Genomic DNA, 24,298 nt, shown 5'->3' on the forward strand with positions numbered 1-24,298 from the left:
AAACTTGAAACTTGAGTATCTCCTAGGAAAAATTTCTGTTCAGACATAAGCCTATTCGTTTATGCATATGGAACCAGAATGAATCTTGTTTAGGATGATGATTAAATTAGCAATGTTGATACAGTTAGAAGTTCTGATTATGGCCATAGACTAATGTGTGGGAATAAACTAAATGCTTTCTAAATGGGTCAGAACTGAGCTAGGAATAAACAAGTATTTATTATTTATTTATTATTCGAATTTATATCCCGCCCTTCTCCTTGCGGACTCAGGGCGGGATATAAATTGTATGTCTCCTTGATTGTTCAAATCAGGGCTTTTCAACCTTTTCACCGACTGTACCACTTTTAAGATATGGCAATATTCGAGTACCACCTAGCAAGGTGTCAAAAACTTAATGACCAAAAAAAAAACCTGTTCAAAGTTGCAATTGCACTGAAATGATTTATGACCATTTTTCACACTTATGACCATTGCAGCATGCCCAGCATCATGTGATCTATATTTGGATGCTTGGCAACTGATTCATATTTATGATGATCACAGTGCCCCAGGGTCATGTGATCCCCTTTTGCAAACTTTTGACAAGCAAAGTCAATGGCAGGGCTGCTGGTGGCCAAGTGCTAAGGCGGGACTTCCTTCCCTCACTCCCTCTTTCTCATTCCCATCTCTTTCTAAGGAAGAATTTGAACCCCCCCATATTTTCCCTCTTCCATATATTCATCAAACAAGGAAAAACCTCCAGAGACAGAAAAGAGAAGCCATTGAAGGAACTAGCTTAAAAAGGCACATTCCCCTTTAAGAATTAGCTACTGGCTAGAAAGGAAAGTTAAGGAGCCCAGCCAGCACTTAAGGAAGAAAACAAAATGTAAATAAGTACTGGCTGCTGGCTAGGGCAGTCTCCCCAAATGGCTCCATTGATAAGTAAAGGAATGCTACAGGCAAAATCCATTCAGAAGAAAAATACTTTAAAATCCCTTGCAGCAAAACTTACAGCTAACAATAGCAGAGCAATAGAAGCTAACATCAGTCATCAGCCAAATAGAAATTGCTAAGAACACAAAGCCCACATTGCACAAATCCTAGAACTTCAAAGTCACAAAAGCACATAAGAATCCTTCCACTCTCCATCCCCCTCCCTCCTCTGCCTCACCTCCAGTCGATGCTGCCTAGCTGCCTTTCTTCATTCCTCATGGAGGATGACCCCTCTCCCCCACCAGCTGCATTTCTTGCCTGTTTGCTGGTGCCAGCACAGGTGGCTGCCACAGCAGTTGTAGATCGGCTCATGGCCGGCCTACTTGATTTCCTCTCCTCTCCCCCACCCTCCTCCTCCTTCTTCTTTCCCTTCCGTGCAGCTAGAGCGGACTCCGCCTCCTCCCAAGCCTGCTGCTTTTTTTCTCTTTCCCTCTCCCACCCAAACTGCTTCCTTTTATAGCCTCTCCTGTCTCCGCCCCCCTTCCTCCTCCTTTCTCTTCCAGGTGAGCCAGAAGTGAGCCTGGGGCCTTTGCCTCGCCCCAGCTACTCTGCAGCTCTGGAGGACTCTTTCACAGTAAGTCCTTGCCTGTGCTGGCTCATTCCCTCCCCCACTACACTTGGCTGGGCAGGGCTGCGTACACCTGCCACATGCTAATATAACACAGGTGGTACGCGTACCACTGGTTGAAAGACCCTGGTTTAAATGATTTATAGATTCATGTATTAGAGAATGCTTATGATAATATTAGAAATGAAAGCACATAAAATGGGTTACTGAAGAATGCATAGAAAAATTCAAAGTAGTGCAAGATCAGATGTGGAGAGAATTTATTTGCAAGAATTGTTATAGTTATTGGCATTGTGCATCTACATTTAGTTCTTTTCTTTTTTCTTATGTGATGCCCTTAATTTTTAAGCATATTATTTCTTATTCCTTTTATATATTTTCAATTGCTTTTTCAAAAAGGAATGGCCTTCTATGTATGGAAAGTAAAATTATTTAGAGATAACATTCTGTAGATGGGACACTGAAGTGACATCTGAAAGTATGGAATCTAATGAAGGACTGTCAGATTTTGCGTTTTAATATAATTTTTCAAATTGACCTTAATCATTGCGCTGGAAGGGGATAGTTATCACCAACTTACAGTATAGTTAATATATCTTCTTTGGTACTCAGGATTATATTTTGTAGAAATCTCACAGGTACAGTACTCTGTTAAAGGTTGGCCTGTTTTCTCTGTCTCATACATTTTACTGACACTCTGAGGTTTGGATCAAGAAAGAATCTTGACCCAAAGGAATAGTGCAGGAGTCTCAGCGTGCCTGGCTGAGGAATTCTGGGAGTTGAAGTCCACAAGTCATAAAAGGGCCAAGTTTGAAGACCCTTAGAATAGTGTTATGTTCTTTTTTACAGTATTGGCGATTAATGCACCTGAAATGTGCATTAAAGCTGTATAGTTAGTGGAGCTTAGTTATTAATTTTAATCTCAGGGAAATATTTGAATTGTATCTAAAGGAACGTATTAAAGACTAGTTCATAGTCACAATTGAATCTATATTATCTTAGAATATTCGCTGTTATAGAAGAATTGATTACATAATATCCAACTATCTATCCTCCTCAAAATTGTCAGGAAATTGTGTTATTACAACTGTTTTTATCCCTGTACATTTTAATTTTTTTGTTGGATTTGGATATGGGGCAATAGTCTTTGAAAGCTTAATTTACTTCTTATGTTGTATATCATACTTTTATGATTTGCGTATTGCACATACAGTAGTGGCCAAAATTGTGGAAACCTTTTGGGAAAGTGTACAGTAGAAATGCCACCTTTGGTTAAGTTTCCACCAATTTTTCTTCTAATTTCTTTATAACTGTAGCATTGTTCACTTAATACTATTTTACCCTAACCAGTCAACTCTTTGCACCATTACTTTAATTTTATTACATTTTACAAGCTCATTAAATGAAAGAAAAAAAAACCCCAACCAACTTGGTAGTGATCACATAACACACTGAGAAATGTCCTCCTCCCAGCTTCAATACATGACATCAATAACTGAATCCTACTATGATCTGATTGGCTCATTGCCAAAACAAGATGACACCTGATTGGCTCTCTAAACACTCATGCTCATTGGCTACAATCTGGTGAAGGAAAGCTACCTGACATCAACCTAAGCAAGTTGTGCTTCCTTTTTCTGGTTATTTGTCTATAACATTTCATAGAATTGTTGTTGTTAGTTGCGAAGTCGTGTCCGACCCATCGCGACCCCATGGACAATGTTCCTCCAGGCCTTCCTGTCCTCTACAGCACAGATAATTGAACAAACTATGTTGCATTACATTCTTGATTAAATTATCTTTCCAATGATATATAATTTTATGGTACTACTCCAAAACAAAGTGGTGTTATTAGCCATCAAACCCCAAAAATACACTTTTCCCAAAAGGTTTCCACAATTTTGCCTATAACAGCCTCCAGGTAATGCTCATGCCAAGTTCTCAGAACATTACTAACTTTCACAGAATATTGGAGCCTTCACAAGAGACCTCAAGGTGACAATGCTAAGATCACATGAGATTTCAGCCATTTTTATATTTATACCATTAGACACACTTCATTTGAAAACAATGCTCAACATTTACCTTTTGAATTGCTGTATTTCTTTTTGATGTTGCCATCACATTCCAAGAGCACATCCCAGGTGCACTCTTTTTTCCCATTTATTTATCTATCAGGTATATCCCAATACATAGGCTCTCAGCAACTTTTTTACTTCTTTAATCTCCATCAAATCTTTTAAATTATTTTAGTTGGTGGCTATGGCCACATATTGTAAAAGGTTACTCTATTTGTCCCAGGAAAAGCAGTTCCCTTGAAACTTACATCCAAGACTAAGAAGAATATTCTAGAAGGAGAAGTTGAAAATAAAATAAAATATTGTCTTCGTCCTTTCTTCATAAATAGTTTGTGGGTCATCTCATGTCATACAGGTGTAAGCCAGCTAGCTATCACAGCTGATTCATAAGCCATTGTTTTAACATTCTGAATATGCTTAGAGTAATTAAAGTATTTCAATTTCCTATATATCTTTTTTAACTAGTTAAGTACAAACAACAGCTAATACAAATATATCTGCAATGTTATTTGCAGATAAATCTTTGCAGTCTTTGAGAGCAGGTAGTTTATATTGCAGAAAGACTTTTAAATAAAATGTTTTGTGCTAACCATTAAATCTTTTTTCATTTCAGTTGTGTCCCAAATTTTTGCATACAAACTCAACCAGTCACACTTGGCCTTTCAGTGCTGTGGCTGAACTTATAGGTATGTGAACAGTATTCTACCTACTCAATTGAATCTTTTTTGTTATGTACAGTGCATTTCTGTATATAGTTCATTAATATCTGTTTTCAGACATCTTTGGAAGTCATAATCTAGCTATTCTAACTTTGGAACTCATGATTTAGCTATTCTTTATATTGTAGATTTGCTGTTAATTTCTACTGAATTTTTAATGAACATAATTTCAGCAGGTGATTTTATGTTTTAAAGTAGGAGAATATGTCACATTTATTTATTTGTCAAATTTACATAATCGCCCATTTAACCAAAAGAACTCTGGGTGGCAAGCTAAGATAAAACATATAAAAGTTAAAAGAGAAAATGTCTTACAATCTAACTTGATTTGTGGTGATTTGATAGAACAATCGTGTCTGTACTTGTGGAAACAATATATAATTGGTTTGCCATTGCTTTCTCCCATTGTTTTCCTGATTTCTATTTTCCTCTCCACCTAGATGATCTCAGAAAGAAAATTTTTATTTGATTGTAATGGTAGAATATTTTTTTGCTTACACAAAAGTCTATTTTATGTTTATATTTCTAGCATTGCAACAAACTGATGCATATTTTGAGATGAGTACAACTCATAGTTATGTAAATCATCATGATAATCCTAATAATATTTATGCCATGTTTTTTTTAGATAATGCATATGATCCTGATGTAAATGCTAAACAGATGTGGATTGATAAAACAATTATAAATGAGAATGTATGTTTAACGTTCATGGATAATGGGAATGGCATGAATGCGGATAAATTGCATAAGATGTTGAGGTAAGCAAGGTTCACTTCCTATCCATGCTGAACACATCTTAGAATTTAAAAATATAATTTTATAGTCCTCGAGTTACAACCACAATTGAATCAAAAACTTTCTGTTGCTAAGCAAGACAGTTGTTAAGTGAGTTTTGCCCCATTTTGCAATCTTTCTTGTCACAGTTGTTAAGTGAATCACAACATTGGTTTAATTAACACAGTTATTAAGTGAATTTGGCTTAACCACTGACTTTGTTTGTCAAAAGATTGCAAAAGGTGATCACATGACCCCAGGATATTGCAAAAGAGGTGTGGTGGCTTAGCAACTTAAAGATGCTGGATTTATCAACTATAGAAGGTCAGCTCTCTGTACTCCAGCAGTTTGAGCCCTAGTATTGCATGATGGAGTGGGCTCCCCTCACTTGCCTCAGCTTCTGCCAACCTAGCAGTTTGAAAGCATGCAGAGTAGATAAATAGGTACCACTTTGGTGGGACTAATAGGGGAAGCAAGAAACCAACCAGCACTGGACAGCCCAAATGAGAGGTGAAAACCTGAGGAGAAAAAGGCCCAAACTACTCTGTAATAACATTGTAGACTCCAGGCTTTCATGTACCAATGGCATACGTTAAATAAATAAATAATAAACTGCAACCATCATAAATACATGCAGTTGCCAAGGGTACAAATCTTGATCACATGACCATGGAGACGCTCCAATCGTCATAAGTGTGAAAACAGTCATAAGTCCCTTTTTTCAGTGCCATTGTAACTTTGAATGGTTCTGTATAAACAAAGCATAATTTGGGATGAAATGTTGAACAGTTTTATTTAAATAGAATTGATTATTTACCTTGCATGCATTACAGATAAGTCTCTGAAATTGAGTCTATAGTTTTATGTAAGTGTAATTAGTTTAACAACTACATATGTTAAAAGAAACAGATACATAGAGGCCTAAACCCAAGAAACATTTTGTGCAGACAATTAGAGAGTGCTCTAGAGTACTATGGTAATTATGTGGGAATACTAGCTCTGGAAAGCTGCTGAGAAAAACAGAAACATAAGGAAAACTTAGGTTTTACATTAAAATAAATATTAGAATCTAAAGAAATATGATCTTGGGCTGCACAGATTTATATTAAATGCAAATTGGTATTCTGGGGAGTGATTTCTTTATGGTTTCATAAGAAATTCAAAATGAATGACACCCTATATACATAATCCTGTTCAGAGTGAATGTGTCATCATCTGTATGCACAGAATACATATGTCTGGGCTTTTGTTAGTCTTTAAAATGAGAAGAGGGGGACAGATAACCACCATGACCAAGATGTGTAGCTTTATCCTGCTGTATTTTGAGTCTTCAGTATAAATACAATATACAGTATAGACCTACTTTTTCAATTTCAGATTATATAATTTATAATGTACTATACAGGTCTAGCAATATTAATTGTTGGAAATCAATTATACGAAAAGATGCTTCTAAAATGTATTTGTTAACCAGGATTAAAGTTGCATTGTATTTTAGGTTAGTAATGTAACATTAACATTCTTTTCATCTTTCCAAACACATTTCAGTTTTGGCTTCAGTGACAAAGTTACCCTGAATGGCCACGTTCCTGTTGGATTGTATGGAAATGGATTTAAATCAGGATCTATGCGGCTGGGAAAAGATGCAATTGTTTTCACCAAGAATGGAGATATCATGAGTGTGGGTCTGTTATCACAGACATTCTTGGAACTTACAAAGGCAGAACATGTAATTGTTCCCATAATATCTTTGAACAAGAGCAATATCCTTTTGATGCTTTTTCTCAAGGAAATCAATGATTCAGATCTGTATATTTCCTAGCATGTATAATTTTTTTTACAAGTTCTTTAACTAAAAAATTGCTGCATTGTGTTATAATGTAAAATGTATATAGATAGTCATTTGAAAATTCGGTTTACTCAAGAAATTTCACATCTATTGTTCATTGAACTTTTGAGGATTGCTTTCATGCTGATGGTTTATCTTTTGGTTTGGGTATATTAATGCCCAAATCGCTATAAAGTTAATGTAAAATTTCAATATAGCTATTACTCCTAAACTGGCTTTTTAATATACTTAATACTAACCATGATTGCATCAATAAAAGATCAGTGATATAGTGTAGGTAGCTAAAAAAGCATAGGGAGATGTTCGGTTTATTCTATAACAACTCATAAAATTCCCCTGGTTTTGGTGTGGAGAGGCACACATTCAACTGGAGCTTATGTGAATAGAAAAAAAGAGGGCAGATGTTGCTATATTTATACTACATTTGATTATTTCCCATAGTTCTTTGGAGGAAAAGAGAAATGTATTATGGTCATGATTGCATATGTAATGTGAGGACAGATTCTAATTAAAATACTAAGTATTAGGTCTAAGAAAGAGGTAAATAATTAAGTTTCATCTTCAACAAATCTATATTGCCATGAATTGTTGCACTGAAGAATTGTTGGGAAAACAAAAAGTGTACTTATTTTATCCCAAAGAATAGAAAAGCTGGAGAGTTATACTCATAATGATAGTTTTCTGGGTATCCCACTATTATATTTCATAAGAAGGTTTTTCTATTTTTTACTGTGTATCCTCAAACTAGGGATATCCCCCAAAGTTAACTCCAAATGATTCTCAAGACACTTAGGAGGTTCAAAAATAGCAAATGTTAAGAATGTCTCTTCATGTATATTTATCCATACAAATATAACAACTAAATTGTGCATACTATCTTGGCATGAAAACATCTGAACGTCAGGAAAAACAAGATAGGCCAAAAGTGTTTTGAGAGGCAACAAAAACACTTTAATTTCTTTTGCAGATTTTTTTTGCTTTCCCTTCATTACATTTTTGGAGGTGATTTCTAATTCTGTATCTTGCCCCTATTTACAATCCTGTGATAATGGAAAACTCATTTGCTGACTCCTTTGCAAATATTAATAAGCAAAATGTTAGCCAAAGATGTTTATTCCCTTTCCGAAATGCAGGTTAAAGAAAGGAATGTGAAAGGAAAATTCCAAATCTGGGAATTGTAGTCTGCTTGTTTGCCTAACATAGATAATAAAAGCAAAAGTTGCAACATACAGAGGCAGAAAAAGATAGTATTATGTCCACATCTTAGAAGCAAAAGATCTAAATCTGCCTCTATGAAGTTCAGTGATTGCATCTATGGAGAAGTTAAAAAACTGGAATGAAGTACTTGAGGTCTTAATAGAAGGCTGAGCATAAACATTTCACAATAAAATGCATTATCCCATATACAACATTCTAGAAATATATTCTGAAAAAAATGTAGTTGCAGACCTGCTCTTTCAGATAATGCTGCACTTAATATAGCCTTCTGCTCTTATTTGATCTGATGGGCTTCTAAGAAGCAAAAGGGAAGAACCAGAAATATAGAACAGGAATAAGCAAGTTAGAAAACTAAGCTGAAATTACAATTATTAGAATATTTTATAGTTAAAAATCACATTTTCAATGTATGCTATATGCTTACAGCTTTAAATACTGTATGTATGATGGAGACAGTAATGCAAGAGCAAAGAAATGTGTAGATTTTGGTCTTATGTTGAATCAGAGATTTCCACCATTACATTTGCCAGTTCTTCCAGAACATAAGACCAGAAGGTGTCCAGATATCAGCAGAATTGAATCATTCTGATATTTGAGGTTTTTAAAATTGCAGGAAATGCTCATCAATTGCTGTCCTAATTCAGAACATTATAGCAGACAAATTTTGTAAAATTGATACATACTACATCCTTAACATATTTTACGGAAAGTGATGAAACCAGGTGAATCAGCAGCCAGTTTGAGGGCTATTCTGGACCATTCCTTGTTTTCTACTGAAGAGGAGCTGCTTGCAGAACTTGATGCAATTATAGGAAGAAAAGGGACACGGATTATTATTTGGAACCTTCGAAGGTAAGAGGATATTTTAACTTTGATAATGCAATGTTCATTAATTTGTTAATGCTATATAAAATAAGGCTGAGTTTATATTTACATGATAAATTAATGTGGGATTGGAATTGTGAAAAAATAGCAAGGTTTTTTTGCATCAAGCCATATTTAGCATACTTCAGGAACATGTACTTAGAAAATTGACATTACCCAGAATAATAAGGAAGAGTAAAGGTTAAAACAACAGGAAGTGTCTGCGGTCTTAACCACAAGAGCTTATGGGAATGTATACATAACAAAAATATTAACCGCTTATTTTTTTCTTACGCCTATGTACATGGATTCAGAGAAATAGATTCTGTTGGTGAGGCAAAGCTCCACTGCTAATAGAAAAACTAACCTGAAAAGGGCAAAAGCAAATAAGGGGAAGGAGGCCCTAGGTAAAGGGGAGTGGAAGACGTAAACAGGGATGGAGGTTCACATGGGTTAATTAGGCACTTCAGATAGGCTGTAAACCTTGTGGTCCTTGTCAAATGGGAAAACGAGGGAGGGACTTGTGCTTCAAGCCTAGGGGGTAAAATACTGCTAAAATTATAACGTTTGAAAGTTAAAACTAAAAAAAAAAAGCCATAAGTTGATTTTTCATCCCTGCCTCAAAACAAAACACACAAGGTTTGTTCTGAACTTCAGACAAAATGGCCTGCTTTAGGAAATATTTTTTTCAAGTTCCGAGAAGTCTCAAGTCCCATGATTGACTTATTCTTTTGCAAACTGTAATTAGTTTAGTTTTTGTTTTTGCCTCCAACATAAAGTAGCAGATACTGATTTCAACTGTATCACCAGGAACTAGGTGAGAAAGAAGCAGTTATTTAATTATATATTGAGGTGGCTCAGACTGGATGCTACATCTGCATGCAAATGCATGAAGAGAAAGCACTTGTGTTGGGAAGTGCTCCAAAAAACAGGAAAAGGCTGAAAATCAATTGTACCTCCAAGAAATATAGCTGCCTTTACATTACAAACACTGATACTTGAGGGATTCTCCTGATCTATTTTACATTTTGTTCTGCTGTTTAGGTCCATGTTGTATTTTGCTTTATTTATATTTTTCTGCAGTGCATAATATAACTTGTTAATTTCTTTATAATGTAAAACATTTGCTGCATTTTTATAAGCAAGTGAGAAGACCAATGTTGAATTATACAATTAGAGCAGAGGTCCCCAACCCCCGGCCCATGGCCCACTACCCGCCTGTGGCCTGTTCAGAACCAGGCCCGTGTGTGGCAGGCCGGTGCATGTACACAGGTCAGTTTGCACAAGCCGAGCTGCACGTGCGCAACGGCTTGCCGCTTGCGTGACCCAGTTCCCTCCTTCCCCCTACCGGGCCCCCGAGCCGCAAAGGTTGGATACCACTGAACTAGAGTGATTCTGCTGCTTTGACATAGGTAGCTAAAGCTTGTAAATAAGATTGGGATACGGACTGCTAAGTTTACAACAGTCCTTCTTTGTACTGCACTCAAGGATTTCCACCCAAAATTATGCACTGTGCTTTTAGCTAAGAATTTTAACAGATCATGAGATGAGGTTGTTCAATAAGGGACTTATCCTGCTATAATAAAATTATAGCTGCAAAGATTGCTGTGCACTATGGTAATTACATGGATATTGCTGACAGTGTTTTCAAGTAACTGTAAAATGCAAATGTCATATTGATGAACTTTTGGATGCATATACTAAAATGTTGTGCAGGTTCCGAGGTTTTGCTTGATAAAAAATACAGGAAACCAGAAGTTGCCTTTAAGCTTTACGTTTTTATTCAGCTGAACAAAGACGGGCTCTTCTAAAAGAGAGAAGCCCCGAATGACAAGCAATCCTAGTATTTATTCTTTCTGATTACATAAGCAACCCACCCAGCAAAGCTGACACACATACGATAAAGATTTCACCCAGTAAGTTTGGCACACTGTAGAGAAGAAGGGAGAAAGCAGAAGTAGCTAAAAATGTTTCCTTTTGGGTGTTTCCCTAAAGACATCGTACGTTCCCGGGTGGGTTAGGGCATTGGGTGTTTTCCTTGCTGTCCTTTCATGACCCTGCATCCATGACTGCAAGTGCCCAAAGACAGCAGGGCCATCTGCACATAATCACAATTGATACTTCCTATGCTGTCTCCTAATTCCGGGTCAACAATAACATACTTGATGCTGAGTTTGCCCGCCCTATGCTAAATGCACAAACAATCTAGCTTTAATTCTTTGCTGAAAATTACCATTAAATGTTTGTTGTGATTGCGCAGAGAAACTTCATTTCAATAGTTTTGTATTTTTTGCTATTAGTTATTCTTGGCTTATTTTTAAATTAATTGTCCTATGATCTTTGTTGGGCTTCAGTCGCCATTAAATCACGCTTAAACTGTTGCCTTCACTATTTCCCAAGGAAGATTTTAAAATGTTTACATTTTTTACAAATTGTCACCCTCTTGACCACATTTTCTCTTAAGTTGTCTAAATGACAGCATAGCATATACTGTAATACCACCATGTTTTTGTAGTTATAGGATAAAAAAATGAAACAAAGGCTTATTTCAACTAATCGCTGTGGATAGAAGATAAAGTTGTTTCATTCTAAATTCTGTTTGATCAAAACACCACCAACTATTACCCTAAAATGATTTCCCATATTTTCTGCATGTAGCTAATACATAATTACTTTATTAAGGATTTGGTTAAGATTTCCAAGTGAAGGTATTGCATTAGTAATTCTTCTAAAGATTTTGTTTTTTAAGGATCAGTATTATATACAGGCAAGTAATTCTTGCTTAAGTTCAGTTTCTTTGTATATCTTTCACAGAGAGAAAAATGAAGAAACAGAATTTGACTTTGATACAGATAAGTATGATATTAGAATTCCTGCAGATTTGGATGAAGTAACAGGAAAAAGAGGCTATAAAAAACAAGAGAGACAAGATCACATCGTTCCTGAAAGTGATTATTCATTACGGGTACATATATTATTCATATTTTAAATTATACCTTGCAGTGCAATATTCCACAGTATTCGTGTTAGTTTCTTGGTAATTAGCTGTATAAAATATTTGGCTTTCAGGTAGATTCCAGCTGTCATACTTTTTAACAGAAGGGTTCTTTCAATAAGGAAATAAATAATAATAATAATAATAAAAACTTTGTATAGTGTCTAATCTTTTTCTTATCCAAAGTAAAATAACTACAATTATTCTGTTTCATAATTGTTGCTAATAAAATTTCTAAAGTTATTTAAAATGCAATATGAACAGGTAAAAGATAAAAACTGATGTAAGTAATGTAATAATACTTATAGTCATGGTGGCACAGTAGTTTTAATGCAGTATTGCAGGCTGATTCTACTGACTGCCAGGGGTTCGATCCTCACCGGCTCAAGGTTGACTCAGCCTTCCATCCTTCTGAGGTTGGTAAAATAAAGACCCAGATTGTTTTGGGCAATATGCGGACTTTGTAAACCGCTTAGAGAGGACTGTTAAGCACCGTGGAGCGATATATACGACTAAGTGCTATTGCTAAAGTAAGCCATCATTATTCCAAGATGGCTTTCCTCTGCTGCTGGTGATTTGAAGAAATGACAACTTGGTTTCTGTGCCTTTCATATTATCAGAATAACTACCTCATTTTTATTCCGTAATTTTTTTATTCACTTATGTGGATGAACATTTAATTAATGTCTGTCTCTATTCTTACATTCTTACTTACATTTTTATAACTATATTTTAAATTATAGTGGATAACAAGTATAGTCCTGTTACATTTTATGGCTGAATGGATTTTAAATTGTCTGACAATTGTATATGTAAATTCATTAATTTGCTCCTAGAGTCATGAGGCACGCATAACTTTGTGTTTAATCATTTGTGTAACAGTTATCTGATTTATAAAAATAGAAAAATCTAGACAGAATTTCAGTTACATATTTTGTGAGCTTTATAATTATGAATGGATTATTTAAATTGCTCTGACTTCCTTTAAGATTTCAGTACTGAAGGAAGATATAACTATATACTTTCATTTGTTTTTCAGGCTTATTGCAGTATTTTATATTTAAAGCCAAGGATGCAGATTATTATCAGAGGACAAAAAGTACAAACACAGTTGGTTTCCAAAAGTCTTGCCCATATAGAACGCGATGTTTACAAGCCAAAATTTTTGGCTGTATCCTTTATGACTGTGGGCTATTGCTTGTTGAGTACGAAAAGATAACCTAGAGCAAAATCTCAATCTGTCTCTCTTCCTACCCACTTTTGGACCATATGATAATTATTTTTGGAATGAAATTTTGTCAGAAATGTTCTCCTTTGTATGATTATATTGATTTTGTTCCAGCATATATTGAAAAACCCACAGTATTCTGGATTGTTCATTTGGAAATTGTAATCTCTAGAATACATAGTGTTAGTGCATGATCATGTTATTCTTCAAGAATTGGTATAATATGTAGCCCAATAATTTAAATTCCAGCAATCTTTGAACATGCACAAATATTTTGATTAGACAAGATCTTTGGAAGTTCTGGACATAAGAAAGCAATCTCCAAAATAAGGAATTGAGTAAATGGAGTTTGATAATGAAATTAATAGTATAATTATAGTGATCAGAGAAAGGCAAATTGCTAAATAGCTGGAGCTCCTCAAATCATTGTTATTCTTTTCTGAGCAACTAATTAAGGTGAACTGAATAGTGTTATAATGAAGTGGCTATATAACTGGATCAAAAATTGTATTCAAATTGGACATATACCACAAGATTCAATCCTAGGCCAACTGCAATAATTGGACTTGGATCAAGAGCTAGTCATAATTGATAACTAGGGGGATAAATAAAATTCAAAATTAAATTAAAAATCACCTTAACAACTCAGAAACTAGTAACCAATTGAAATGTAAAAGAGGCAAATGCAAAGTTCTTAAATTAATAAACAAAAATAAAATATGCAGATACATGATGGTATACCTAGATAGGTAATAGATATTGTGAAAAATATCTTTGAATAGTAATAGGTTGCAATCTGAATAAAATTCTGAAAAGTAATATGATTAGGGCACCAGGCTAGAAATCAGGAGAGAGAAAGTTCTAGTCCTTCCTTAAACAAGTAAACTGAGTGGCTGATTCTCTTAGCTAAACTCATCTCACAGGGTAGTTAAGTTCACTCTTACAAGGAACCAGAGTAAATGTTATGGCCAAATTAATCACTTCTAAGATTCTGTTCAAAAAGCAGAATTTAAGTTTATGAGTATTTATGATTAAAACAATGGCTCCAATCTCCTATACAGTAATTCATTTGGCTAAATTTTAAGGATCCTCTTATTCTAGACCCATCAGTCTCCTACATATCTAGTAAATGTAGCAAATCAGAAGTCTACAAACAGAAATATTAGAATGTGCTATTGTATAAAATCCTTTTATTTGGAACAACTTGCCTCCAGAACTTGTGAATGCTCCAACACTGGAAGTTTTTAAGAAGAGATTGGACAACCATTTGTCTGAAATTGTATAGGGTTTCCTGTCTGAGCAGGGGGTTGGACTAGAAGATCTCCAAGATCCCTTCCAACTCTGTTATTCTATATATAATTCTAATTTCAAAGTTCTTAAAGCTACCTAGTAAAAAAAAAGATTTTTTTAAATTTATAATTCTTTTTATTAAGAGGAATGTTACATTTAAAAAAAAAAAAGACTGCTTGCAGACTGGTGAAGTTCTAATTTTATAAGACTGTGTATACTGACTGATTATTTTTGGGTAAGAAAAGTTAGAGTCACGTGTTTTTCTTAACATGCCGCAAATAAGCCCAAAACAGTACGAATTACTTTTGGATTCAACTGCCGAAATAAAGATCATTATGGGATGATGATGTACCATAGAAACAGGTTAATCAAAGCTTATGAAAGAGTTGGCTATCAGCTAAAGGTGAGACAGATTTATATAAAAAGACTTTATACGTATGTTTCCAAATTGTCAATATAACAAGACATTTTAGAATAGAGTTGATGTAAAATAGTAGTTTTAGAATCAGTCTTATTTTAAAGCTGTTTGAAAATTTCCTTCAGTACCTTGATAGTCCCTGCTCAATGGGTAGCTGAGGCCTGGAGGACCTTTGTACAACTTTGTCTCGATTGTGTCAGTTCCTGGATTGGGAGTCTCTGCTCAATGGCAGTCATGCCCTAGTCACTTCTTAACTATTGCAGGGCCTCTATCTCTTCATAATGCAGTAAGTCAGGTATTTAGGGATGCACTTTGGTGTATAATGCAGTACCTCTACATCACAAGCTGCAATGGTTTCCTCTCAGCTTCTCCAGTTCAAGAAGCTTATTACCCGTAATGACCTATAGATTATTTACAAGATCATCTCTATCAAGGTATCTGCCCATCCCAGCCAGTCTAATAGGCTGAGCTCAATTGTGGGTCTTTTCTTTGAAATAGTGCCATCTAATAGTGCCCGAAAGGTGACCCTTTTTTGTGGCAGCATCAGCCCTTTGGAAAGTTACCTGTTTGGATGCCCCTGACCCATTATAAATGTAACTATTCCCCCCAGGTACTGCAGCTGGGTTGAGTAAATTTCCACAAGGAGAGGGCATGAATGTGAGCCTGGTCTCTTATTATTAATACTTGTTTTTGATTGCTATTTTTATCTCATAAGCTGCCAGTGTTGCATTATTTGACTTAGGTGGCCATATAAATTATTTAATTGAAATAAAATAGACAGATTAATAAACAAGCTTTTACAAAGAGCAGGCAATATGGTACTGTTCCAGATATTTTGTCCTTTTACCTTCTGTCAGCATGACCAGTAGCAAAGAATTGTGCCAGTTGTAGGAACCAGGTTGCCTGCCCTAAATGATTAGTGTGTTTTTAAAAAATCATACCTTTTAATAAAATATTTTCACTATGTGGAAAGGTAATTTTCTGTTTTTCATTTATTTTTCTGTATTGCAAATTCCCCTGTCTTGTTTTAAGTTTTATCCTAACCAAGGAAAATAAGATAGCTATCAGTCCAAAAATATTTGCTAATCTTAACTTATGTATACTTTCGCATGCATCTCTGTTTAAATAATTTATAGATAGTTTTAATATCATAGAAAAAACAGTCCACTTTCAGATATTATTTTGAAAATTGAGCTAAAAGAACAAAAGAACAGAACTATGCAAGATCAACTGATGGGTTGCCATAAACAATCTTAATTAGCACACAGGATCGCAAATTCTGCATCCTGGAACATAAATACCAAGGCCTGAGATGTTTGTTTGAATTCCATAGATGGTGCTTAATTCTGTTTTATCTACAATAATTACTTAAAGTACATTGATAATTTAAATTGGGTATTTTAAAGAGACTAGGTGTTCTTTGCTAATTGCAGAATATTTCTGGAAACTCATTCTCCTGGAAGTTAATTTTAGATTTAGTAAATGGTTAAAAAGTGAAAAATCAAAACATTTATAGTGTCTGATATATATTTAAATATACGAATTAAATATTTTATGGTCCATCGAGAATTATATTTCATTCTTCCTTGCTACATTCTTTCCATTCCAGCCACATTCTGAAAATCTTGGTGCCATCCCAAGCTTTCTTATGTTAAACCTGATGGAGTTTACATGTGCCAGCTGAATTCTTTGTTACTACTTCACATTGTGGTGGCATCTGTTCAAGGCCCAAGATGTAGCTAGATATATGAGGTTTATTGAAAATCATCTTGAGAGGCAGGTTCTCTTTCTGGGATTCGTTGTCTAGTTGAAATAAACAATCACAAGCCAAAACTTTCAAGAGAAAACAATGGTAATTTATTTGTATTCCTTTGCAAAGGGAATGCTCCTTGTGCATGCAAGCACACAGTGGACACACCCCAAATCTTCAATATTCGTTCTTTATATTCTCCATTGCCATTACAAATTTACCTCCCACCTCTTCATTGGCTTAGTAATCATGCTGTAATCATAATCATAATTGTCACAACCTATCCAAAGCTTCTAAAGTGAATATATTATCTCCAGCCCTGATTACTTGACCCATTCCCCTAATTCTATCGCCTCCCCCTCCGGCCCTTATTTACGAATTATCTTTTATGGTTGTTAGTTCCTAGGGATTGTCCCTAAAGTTGCTATCATATCAGTAAATTCTGGTTGGGACCAGTTTTCAGCGTAGCAGAGACCTTCCTAGATACAATTTTCAAGCTTCAAGCTAGGCTCATGAGATTAAAATATGTAAAATGTATTTGCTTCACAGGCTACCATGTCTTCTCACAGTTCTGTAAAAACAATAAGCTCTTTTTCCCCACATCTTGAATAAAATACAAACATTATAGGAAAATTCTCTGAAGTGAAATATTTGCTTTGTTTTATTTAAATTTATTTTCATTACAGGCAAAGCAAGTAATTTCTTTATCACATTATATAAACAGGTCTAGATAACATGGCATACACTACCAAACCACTAATAATCTAAACATCTTTGAAGAACAAGATAGTAAGAATGCTTTTATTTATTTATTTAATTGTGTGTGTGTGTGTATAATGTATTGTCTCCTCAATTCCACAGACTCTACTAATATAACACAGAGGAAAAAAGAAAAACACAATTTTTCTAGAAAGAGAACTGACATTAGATGTTACTAATATGACCTTTATAAAATAGAATTGCTTTCATTCAATAATTTATACTTGCCTGATTTTTATTACTAGTATCCTGAAATACTGAAATACTTACATGCTCAGTTTTAAAATACATTTCCAGAATCTCAGCTTTCAGTTTTACTATCCATTATTCAAGATGCCTATTGTGTTATCCAAAATATTTACTTTATTTAACTTTTCTCCCAACAAATTGTGCTTGGTGGTCCAAGGATATTTGATTCTGTTAATTATTGCCATTCTTTCCTAAAACAGTTCTCTGGTTCCCATAGTTTATGGTTTTACAGCATGCATTTATGGTTTTATGACACCTAGGTTTTGACCTTTAAGGTTTTATGGTTCCAACATTTTATTCCTTCTATAGAAAGGATTTGTAAAATCCTGTGCACAGAGAATACTTTTTCTCTTTATAACATCTCGGATGGATTGGCCCTACTATAAATATTTGGTATACCATTCACTTGAACATATTAAGATATTAAATTTTTAATACATTCTGCTGTTTTCCAGATCATACAAAGTAAGATCAGATTGACAAAAAATGAAGGATCAGATTTTGAACTTTGAAAGAAAAAACAGCATGCTTTACTATAAATGCAGCCTTCAATTATAGAATAAAACTTTAGCTGAACAAGCCTAAATATGACATTTTAATCTGCAAGCTGTATGAGCTGCAATATACTCAACCAGCCAGTAAATTGTAATATAAGTAGCAAGCAGTATTTGCCCCAAAAGGAAGGAGCCATATTTTGGGAGACAGGATGTTTTTCCTTGTTTGTAGCAGTGGGTTCCCAACCTGAAATTAGCAATATAACTATATGGCAGGACTATTCCTTTTAGGAGCATACTCAAAGCACAGTTTTGCTACATTGCTGACTTCAAAGGGACTCTGTGGTTTTAGACTTAAAATATTTTTTAATAAAAACAAGTAAAAAGGTGGATTCCTAATGGCATATTTCCCTATGTGGAGTTGTTATTCTTGGTTTAGACAGCTATAGTAAACTTCTTTTAATGGACTCAAAAATTAGACCTAAAAGTTAATAGAAGAATCTTCTGAAACAAACATTCTAATTAACGTAATGTATGTTAGCTACTTCGCAAAAATACTATTCTAGAGCTATGAACCCTAAAACTTTTGGTGGATTAGCATGTTATAATAAGACAGACATTTTACAGTTCCCGGGTCACATCCAGCCCTTTGGTTGTCCCCACATGAGGTCATTTGGGAATTAGAAATCAAACGTAAATAAATGTATGCCAAGCATGCAATACAACTGCATTGCTTTTATTTTGAAGGCGACTGGTATTTTTTTAAATTTACGGATGCGTGTGCATGCATGCCTATGCACCTTCACAGTCCTATTGGTTTGGCCCTCCACTACAATCTGTTTCTTATGTGACCCCCTGAGAAAATTAATTGCTCACTTCTGTTTAAAAAATGAGATTTCATCAGTCCATTTTTCTCCCTCTTTTAAATATGTCTTTCAGAGAGGCCTGTTTTTTCTCATGCTAGCTAAACCAATGATGTAAAATGTTCACGTAGTATAAATATCCTTGTTTTGGTTACTTTTAAAAGCTTGAGAATATTAATAGTTTCTCCCAGTTTCTCTATCATTTTAATCATACCTTGCTGCACTATTTTCTGTTTAACCTTTGAAGTGAAAAACTGGAAAATTATTTTTAAAAACATTTTAAACAGCTTTATTTAAAATAAAGAACTCTTAGGTGTATTTTGGAGATTTGTGTTATATAAATATTTGTGTAACACGCATCCTGATTAAGAGCATGAATGTTCAGCTATAATGGTTTTCAAATATTTTTAACACATATAAACATATGTGCATTTTTCTTTTTTTTTCTTCCACAGGCAAACAATATGGGTGTAGGTGTAATTGGTATTATTGAATGCAACTTTCTGAAACCAACCCATAATAAACAGGACTTTGATTATACTAATGAATATAGGTAAATGCTTATTTTATCCATATAAAAGAGTTTTTGTGCATGTTAAATATTCTTATTTATAACACTAGATATTATACCAAGCTGGATGAATTGAACTTCATGCTAGATGGATCCTAGCTTCTCTGTCTTGAGTGAAAGACTAAGGGTGGGGCTATTTAACTTTCCATAGAAATAGAAGACATCATGCAAATGGAAGCCTTGCTTTATCAGGATTTTTGATACTTAACCAGATAAAAGCCCTATTCCACTCTGAAATTATTTAGTGTCTTTCTCGTGCGTGTGGTAGTATTAAAAGGGAGATCAGCATATTGCACGTTTTATCTTATTCTGATGTAATTGCATACTTCTATAAACGAGTGCACATATTGTAGGTGTTTCAGAGAAGCTATTGAGGCAGGGAGCTTTAAACTTTTAAGTAGATCCAGTTCTCAATAGCCAATTTGGCATAGTGGTTAAAGGCACTGATAAGAAACCAGGAGACTGTGAGTTCTAGCGTTGCCTTAGGCATGAAGCCAACAGGCCAGTCATTCTCTGTCAGCAATAAAACAATGACAAACCACTTCCAGAAATGTTGCCAAGAAAATTACATAGATGTGTCCAAGCAATCACCAGGAGTCAAAACTGAATGAAAGGCACAAGAAAAAAATATTACCAGCAACTTATGGTAAAACAATGGTGCCCAAGGAATAAGAAAAAATGGCTCCTTTTCTCTGGGAAGGAATATGCCATCAAAGATATTCACCCATTGGACATTTGAGTCCAAATCATTGCTTTCTTATTCTCTGTTTCATTTCTGTGATAATTATATTTGCTGTTAAGTTGTATTAGGAACTTCAAAATAGTCTTTCTCGTTTATTAGGCGTACAATACATGCCCTTGGTGAAAAACTTAATGATTATTGGAATGAGATGCAAGCGAAGAAAACAGAATATCCTCTGGAAGTATTAGTTGACGATACACAGTAGGTTTTTATAAGCATAAATCTTTCCATAATACTTCTGGGCTTGAATAATTATAAACTATAGTTGTACTTTTCTAGGTTTTATATAGCTCATAATTTGTTACAGGAAACGGCCTGATCAGACTTGGGTTCAATGTGATACTTGCTTAAAATGGAGGAAGCTTCCAGATGGAATTAATCACTTGCCAGAGAAATGGTACTGTTCATATAACCCTGACCCTCAGTTCAGGTAAAGTAGGTAGAAATGAAATAACATTTTAGGTGTAATGTTAGCTACATAAAAATTAACAATATCTTACTACTTTTTAAATTAGAAATTGTAATGTGCCTGAAGAGCCTGAAGATGATGATTTAATACCATATGAGAAAACACATAAAAAAAAGTGAGTATTCAGTAACAAGAAATTTGAAATATACTTTCATGTATCTTAAAAGCACTTCTTAGAATGTGAAAAGACAAGGTCAGCTAAATTATATTCATTCTACATTATATCTCATTCTACATTAAAATTGGTTTATTTTATTTGCCCCTCTATAATAGATGTAGAATTCAGGCAAATTATGGTAGGGTTTAACTATGTTTCAATGAAAGAGATCAAGACGATTATAATTTTTCTTGAAGATTTTAATTATAGTAGTAAAAACAAATACAAATTAAACTCAGAGAAAGGAAGATAAAAAGAAAGTAAAAGGTACCAAGAAACAAAAAGAAAAAAGAGAGGAAAAAAATATAGTTATCAACTGAAGACCACAATTGGACTTGAGATGATGCCAGGGATGCTGCAACAGTTGTCAATACATATCAGTATTGACTTTTTTCAGAGCCATCCTAATTTTGAACAGTCATTAAATGTATGATCATAAATCACGGGCTACTTGTAATAAAGAAGTACCTTCCAATCTTTAACGTAAGTATGATACTACATAAATACGTTTGGTATCTTTTCACCTCCTATAGACATCTCTTCTTCCCATAACCCATCCTATAAGACATCAACACTTTGCAGGTGTTAGCAAAAACTCTATAAAGGGTTGCCAGAATTTTATAAAACATGTCCTGTTTTAACCTTCATCAAATAAACCAACTTTACATTCCTTCTTTTTTATTTCTGAAAATCTTAATCTTCAGTTCATTCAAAACTGTCATAGAATTTAATCTTTTTTTCAGTTCTTTGTCCCATCACATAGGATTTACAAATGAGGCTTGTAAATCCAATGTAAAGATATTATCCAGGTTGCTCCCTTGGTTTATCATTTATATTTCCTCTGTAGTTTTTAAAACTTCATCCAGCTTCTTTTGTATAGTTAGTAAAGTGTCCTTATTTGGGTCATTCTCTTGGCCCGTCACTTTTATTTTCATTTCAAATGCCTTCTCTGTTAAGTAACCAGCACTTTTTAAAAAAAAATTCAGTATTTATAATTTAATATTTCTGCATCAAGCAAGATTTGTTTCACATCTATTGAAATAAAGGTCAAAAGACTCCTTTCCCTAAAAATTTAATGTCTGTAAGGAAATCTTATTTTAGCTTTGTAAACATTTTGCAATCAGTTGCTAGAATATAAGCCATAATGAAAATAGCTTGGTCAGTAAAATGATCAGAAATGCTTTCTCTGATGAAACCCCCAAATGTAGTTATGGAATAAGACAGCTTCATAGAAAAAGAGAACTTGGAGGTAGCAAACTTGGGGGTAGCTGAGAATTGCATAAAATGATCATTGTGCTACAATATATATATATACAATTTGCTAAATATAGGTAATGAAAGTAATTAGTCTTTTGGGTGATCTAAGGGGATGGCTTATGGGGCTTATGAGCAAGTAAATTTATAAAAATATATTATTTAAGGTGTGGCCTTTATACAGGCCTAGTAGAAGTGGTCCCCCGGTGTCCTTCTGTGCAGAGTAAAGTCTGTTATAATCTCCATCTTGATGTGTTTTCATTGGGCACTGCACACCAGACAAGACAAGTTTTCTGTGATAACACTATCATTCCTTCATTAACATCCTTTAGACATAGAAACAGACAGTGAAACAGACAGTGTTAAATATTTGTTTGTTTGTTTGTTTATTTGTAGGCATCCCTCTCTGGGTGGCATGTACCATAAAACATAAAAACAAATTTAAAACAATTAAAACAATACAAAATAAATATATGTGTTTACCACGTACCACTATTGCCATAGATGCTAAAACACCCAAAGAGGTGGGGCTCCAGGCCCAGACACACAACCAAATCTTCCTGTGATATACAAAAGGTCAACAGGATGGGGGTCATTCTGATCTCTAAAGGGAGAATATTTGAGAGAGAAGGGGCTACAGCAAGGAAGGCATGTCTCTTGGTCCCTGTCAGCCAACATTAGGTAATGCAGCCTCAAGCCATGAAGTATTTTAAAGGTGATAACCTGTATTTTGAATTACTAGAACACTAGTAGTACAGCTCACATAGTAGTGGTATTTACATCAATTATCCAACACTCTTCACTACCTGTGCAGCCTTGCCATTTGAAGTTTCTAAATGCTCTTCAGAGGCAGCCCTGTATAGAGGATGTTGCAGTAATCCAAATAAGAGGTCATGACTGTCTTGTCAGCAAAGCCTTCCAATTCAGGAGCGGATGCAATTGGTGCCCATCCCTAAGGTGTTAATGAGTTCAGAAAAGAGGTGGAATCCCTGACAAAATGGCCCTAAGGGGCAGTTACCAATGATCAGGAGACATCTTGCCACACCACGCCCCAGAGTAAATGTCTGGAATGGAGACATTTACTTGCAACAAAATAAACTCAACAGGTGGACCAGGCAATACTGTTTGTACCAGCACAAATTAGAAAACTACTTTTGATGGAAAGTGCCTATCCTATGGGTTGACATTGGGTAAGTGTTCCTACCTTTAAGAAATAATGGTTTGCACTTGTGCTGAGCAACCAGGTCAAGCAGATCAACCTCTCAAAATAGAACACAGTTTCCTGCATCATAATAAATGTTAAAAATCAAATCTGAACGTATGTAATAATACTTCTTTGTATCAAACAGAGACAGAGAGAAATTAAAGAAAAGACTGGAATACAGCCAACAGGTAGGTAATTGAACATATTAAAATGCATGTATGTTTACTTTTATTTTAATCTGTTCCCTCAGTTAATATGTACATTTCAAAAAGGCAAGTTCTTCCTGCAGAAAAAATTAAGGAATTAGAATCAGGGAAGGAATGAGGGGATGCATGAGAGCTTGGTGCAGGAAGGGTGCGAGAGAAGAGGGGTGGGGAAGTTGCGTGGGTGCATAACTGGCCAATATGATACAAGCACAAAGGGACTAAAGGAGGCCACATGGATGGGGAGACCTCAACAACTTGTGATCTTCCCTGCAAGCTTCTCCATTGATTTTCTGGGGAAGCCACAAGGAGAGTTGCAAATGGCAACAATATGATTGAAGGCATAGCAACCAGTCATATGAACTGGTTACCAAGTGCTCAGATCATGATCAGGTGACCAGGAGGTGCTGGGATGGTCTGAACTGTGAGGACTGATTACAACCATCATTTCTTCAGTGCTGTCGTGACTTCAAACGTTCACTGAACAAATGATCATAGGTCATAGACCAGTGATGGCGAACCTTTTAGAGACTGAGTGCCCAAAAACTGGCCCCGCCCTTGCTCCACCCCCTGCCCCGCTCCTACCCTGCCTGCCCACAGGGCC

At 35.0% G+C, this 24,298-nt stretch overlaps 1 protein-coding gene across 1 annotated transcript in view; it reads left to right on the forward strand.

Annotated features, from left to right (window-relative positions):
- The window catches only part of MORC3 (MORC family CW-type zinc finger 3), a 37,073-nt gene that overhangs the window by 4,709 nt on the left and 8,066 nt on the right, over window positions 1-24,298 (forward strand). The window contains exons 2-13 of the mRNA XM_015823176.1: window positions 4,235-4,307; window positions 4,969-5,101; window positions 6,666-6,880; window positions 8,889-9,036; window positions 11,863-12,013; window positions 13,083-13,214; window positions 14,845-14,964; window positions 19,550-19,647; window positions 20,507-20,608; window positions 20,715-20,837; window positions 20,923-20,991; window positions 23,637-23,679. Coding sequence (XP_015678662.1) covers window positions 4,235-4,307; window positions 4,969-5,101; window positions 6,666-6,880; window positions 8,889-9,036; window positions 11,863-12,013; window positions 13,083-13,214; window positions 14,845-14,964; window positions 19,550-19,647; window positions 20,507-20,608; window positions 20,715-20,837; window positions 20,923-20,991; window positions 23,637-23,679 — 1,407 coding nt within the window. The remainder of the gene's footprint in view (window positions 1-4,234; window positions 4,308-4,968; window positions 5,102-6,665; window positions 6,881-8,888; window positions 9,037-11,862; window positions 12,014-13,082; window positions 13,215-14,844; window positions 14,965-19,549; window positions 19,648-20,506; window positions 20,609-20,714; window positions 20,838-20,922; window positions 20,992-23,636; window positions 23,680-24,298) is intronic.

This window comes from Protobothrops mucrosquamatus, unplaced genomic scaffold (genome assembly GCF_001527695.2).
Source record: "Protobothrops mucrosquamatus isolate PMUCROS unplaced genomic scaffold, P.Mucros_1.0 scaffold1788, whole genome shotgun sequence".
NCBI classification, from domain to species: domain Eukaryota; kingdom Metazoa; phylum Chordata; class Lepidosauria; order Squamata; family Viperidae; genus Protobothrops; species Protobothrops mucrosquamatus.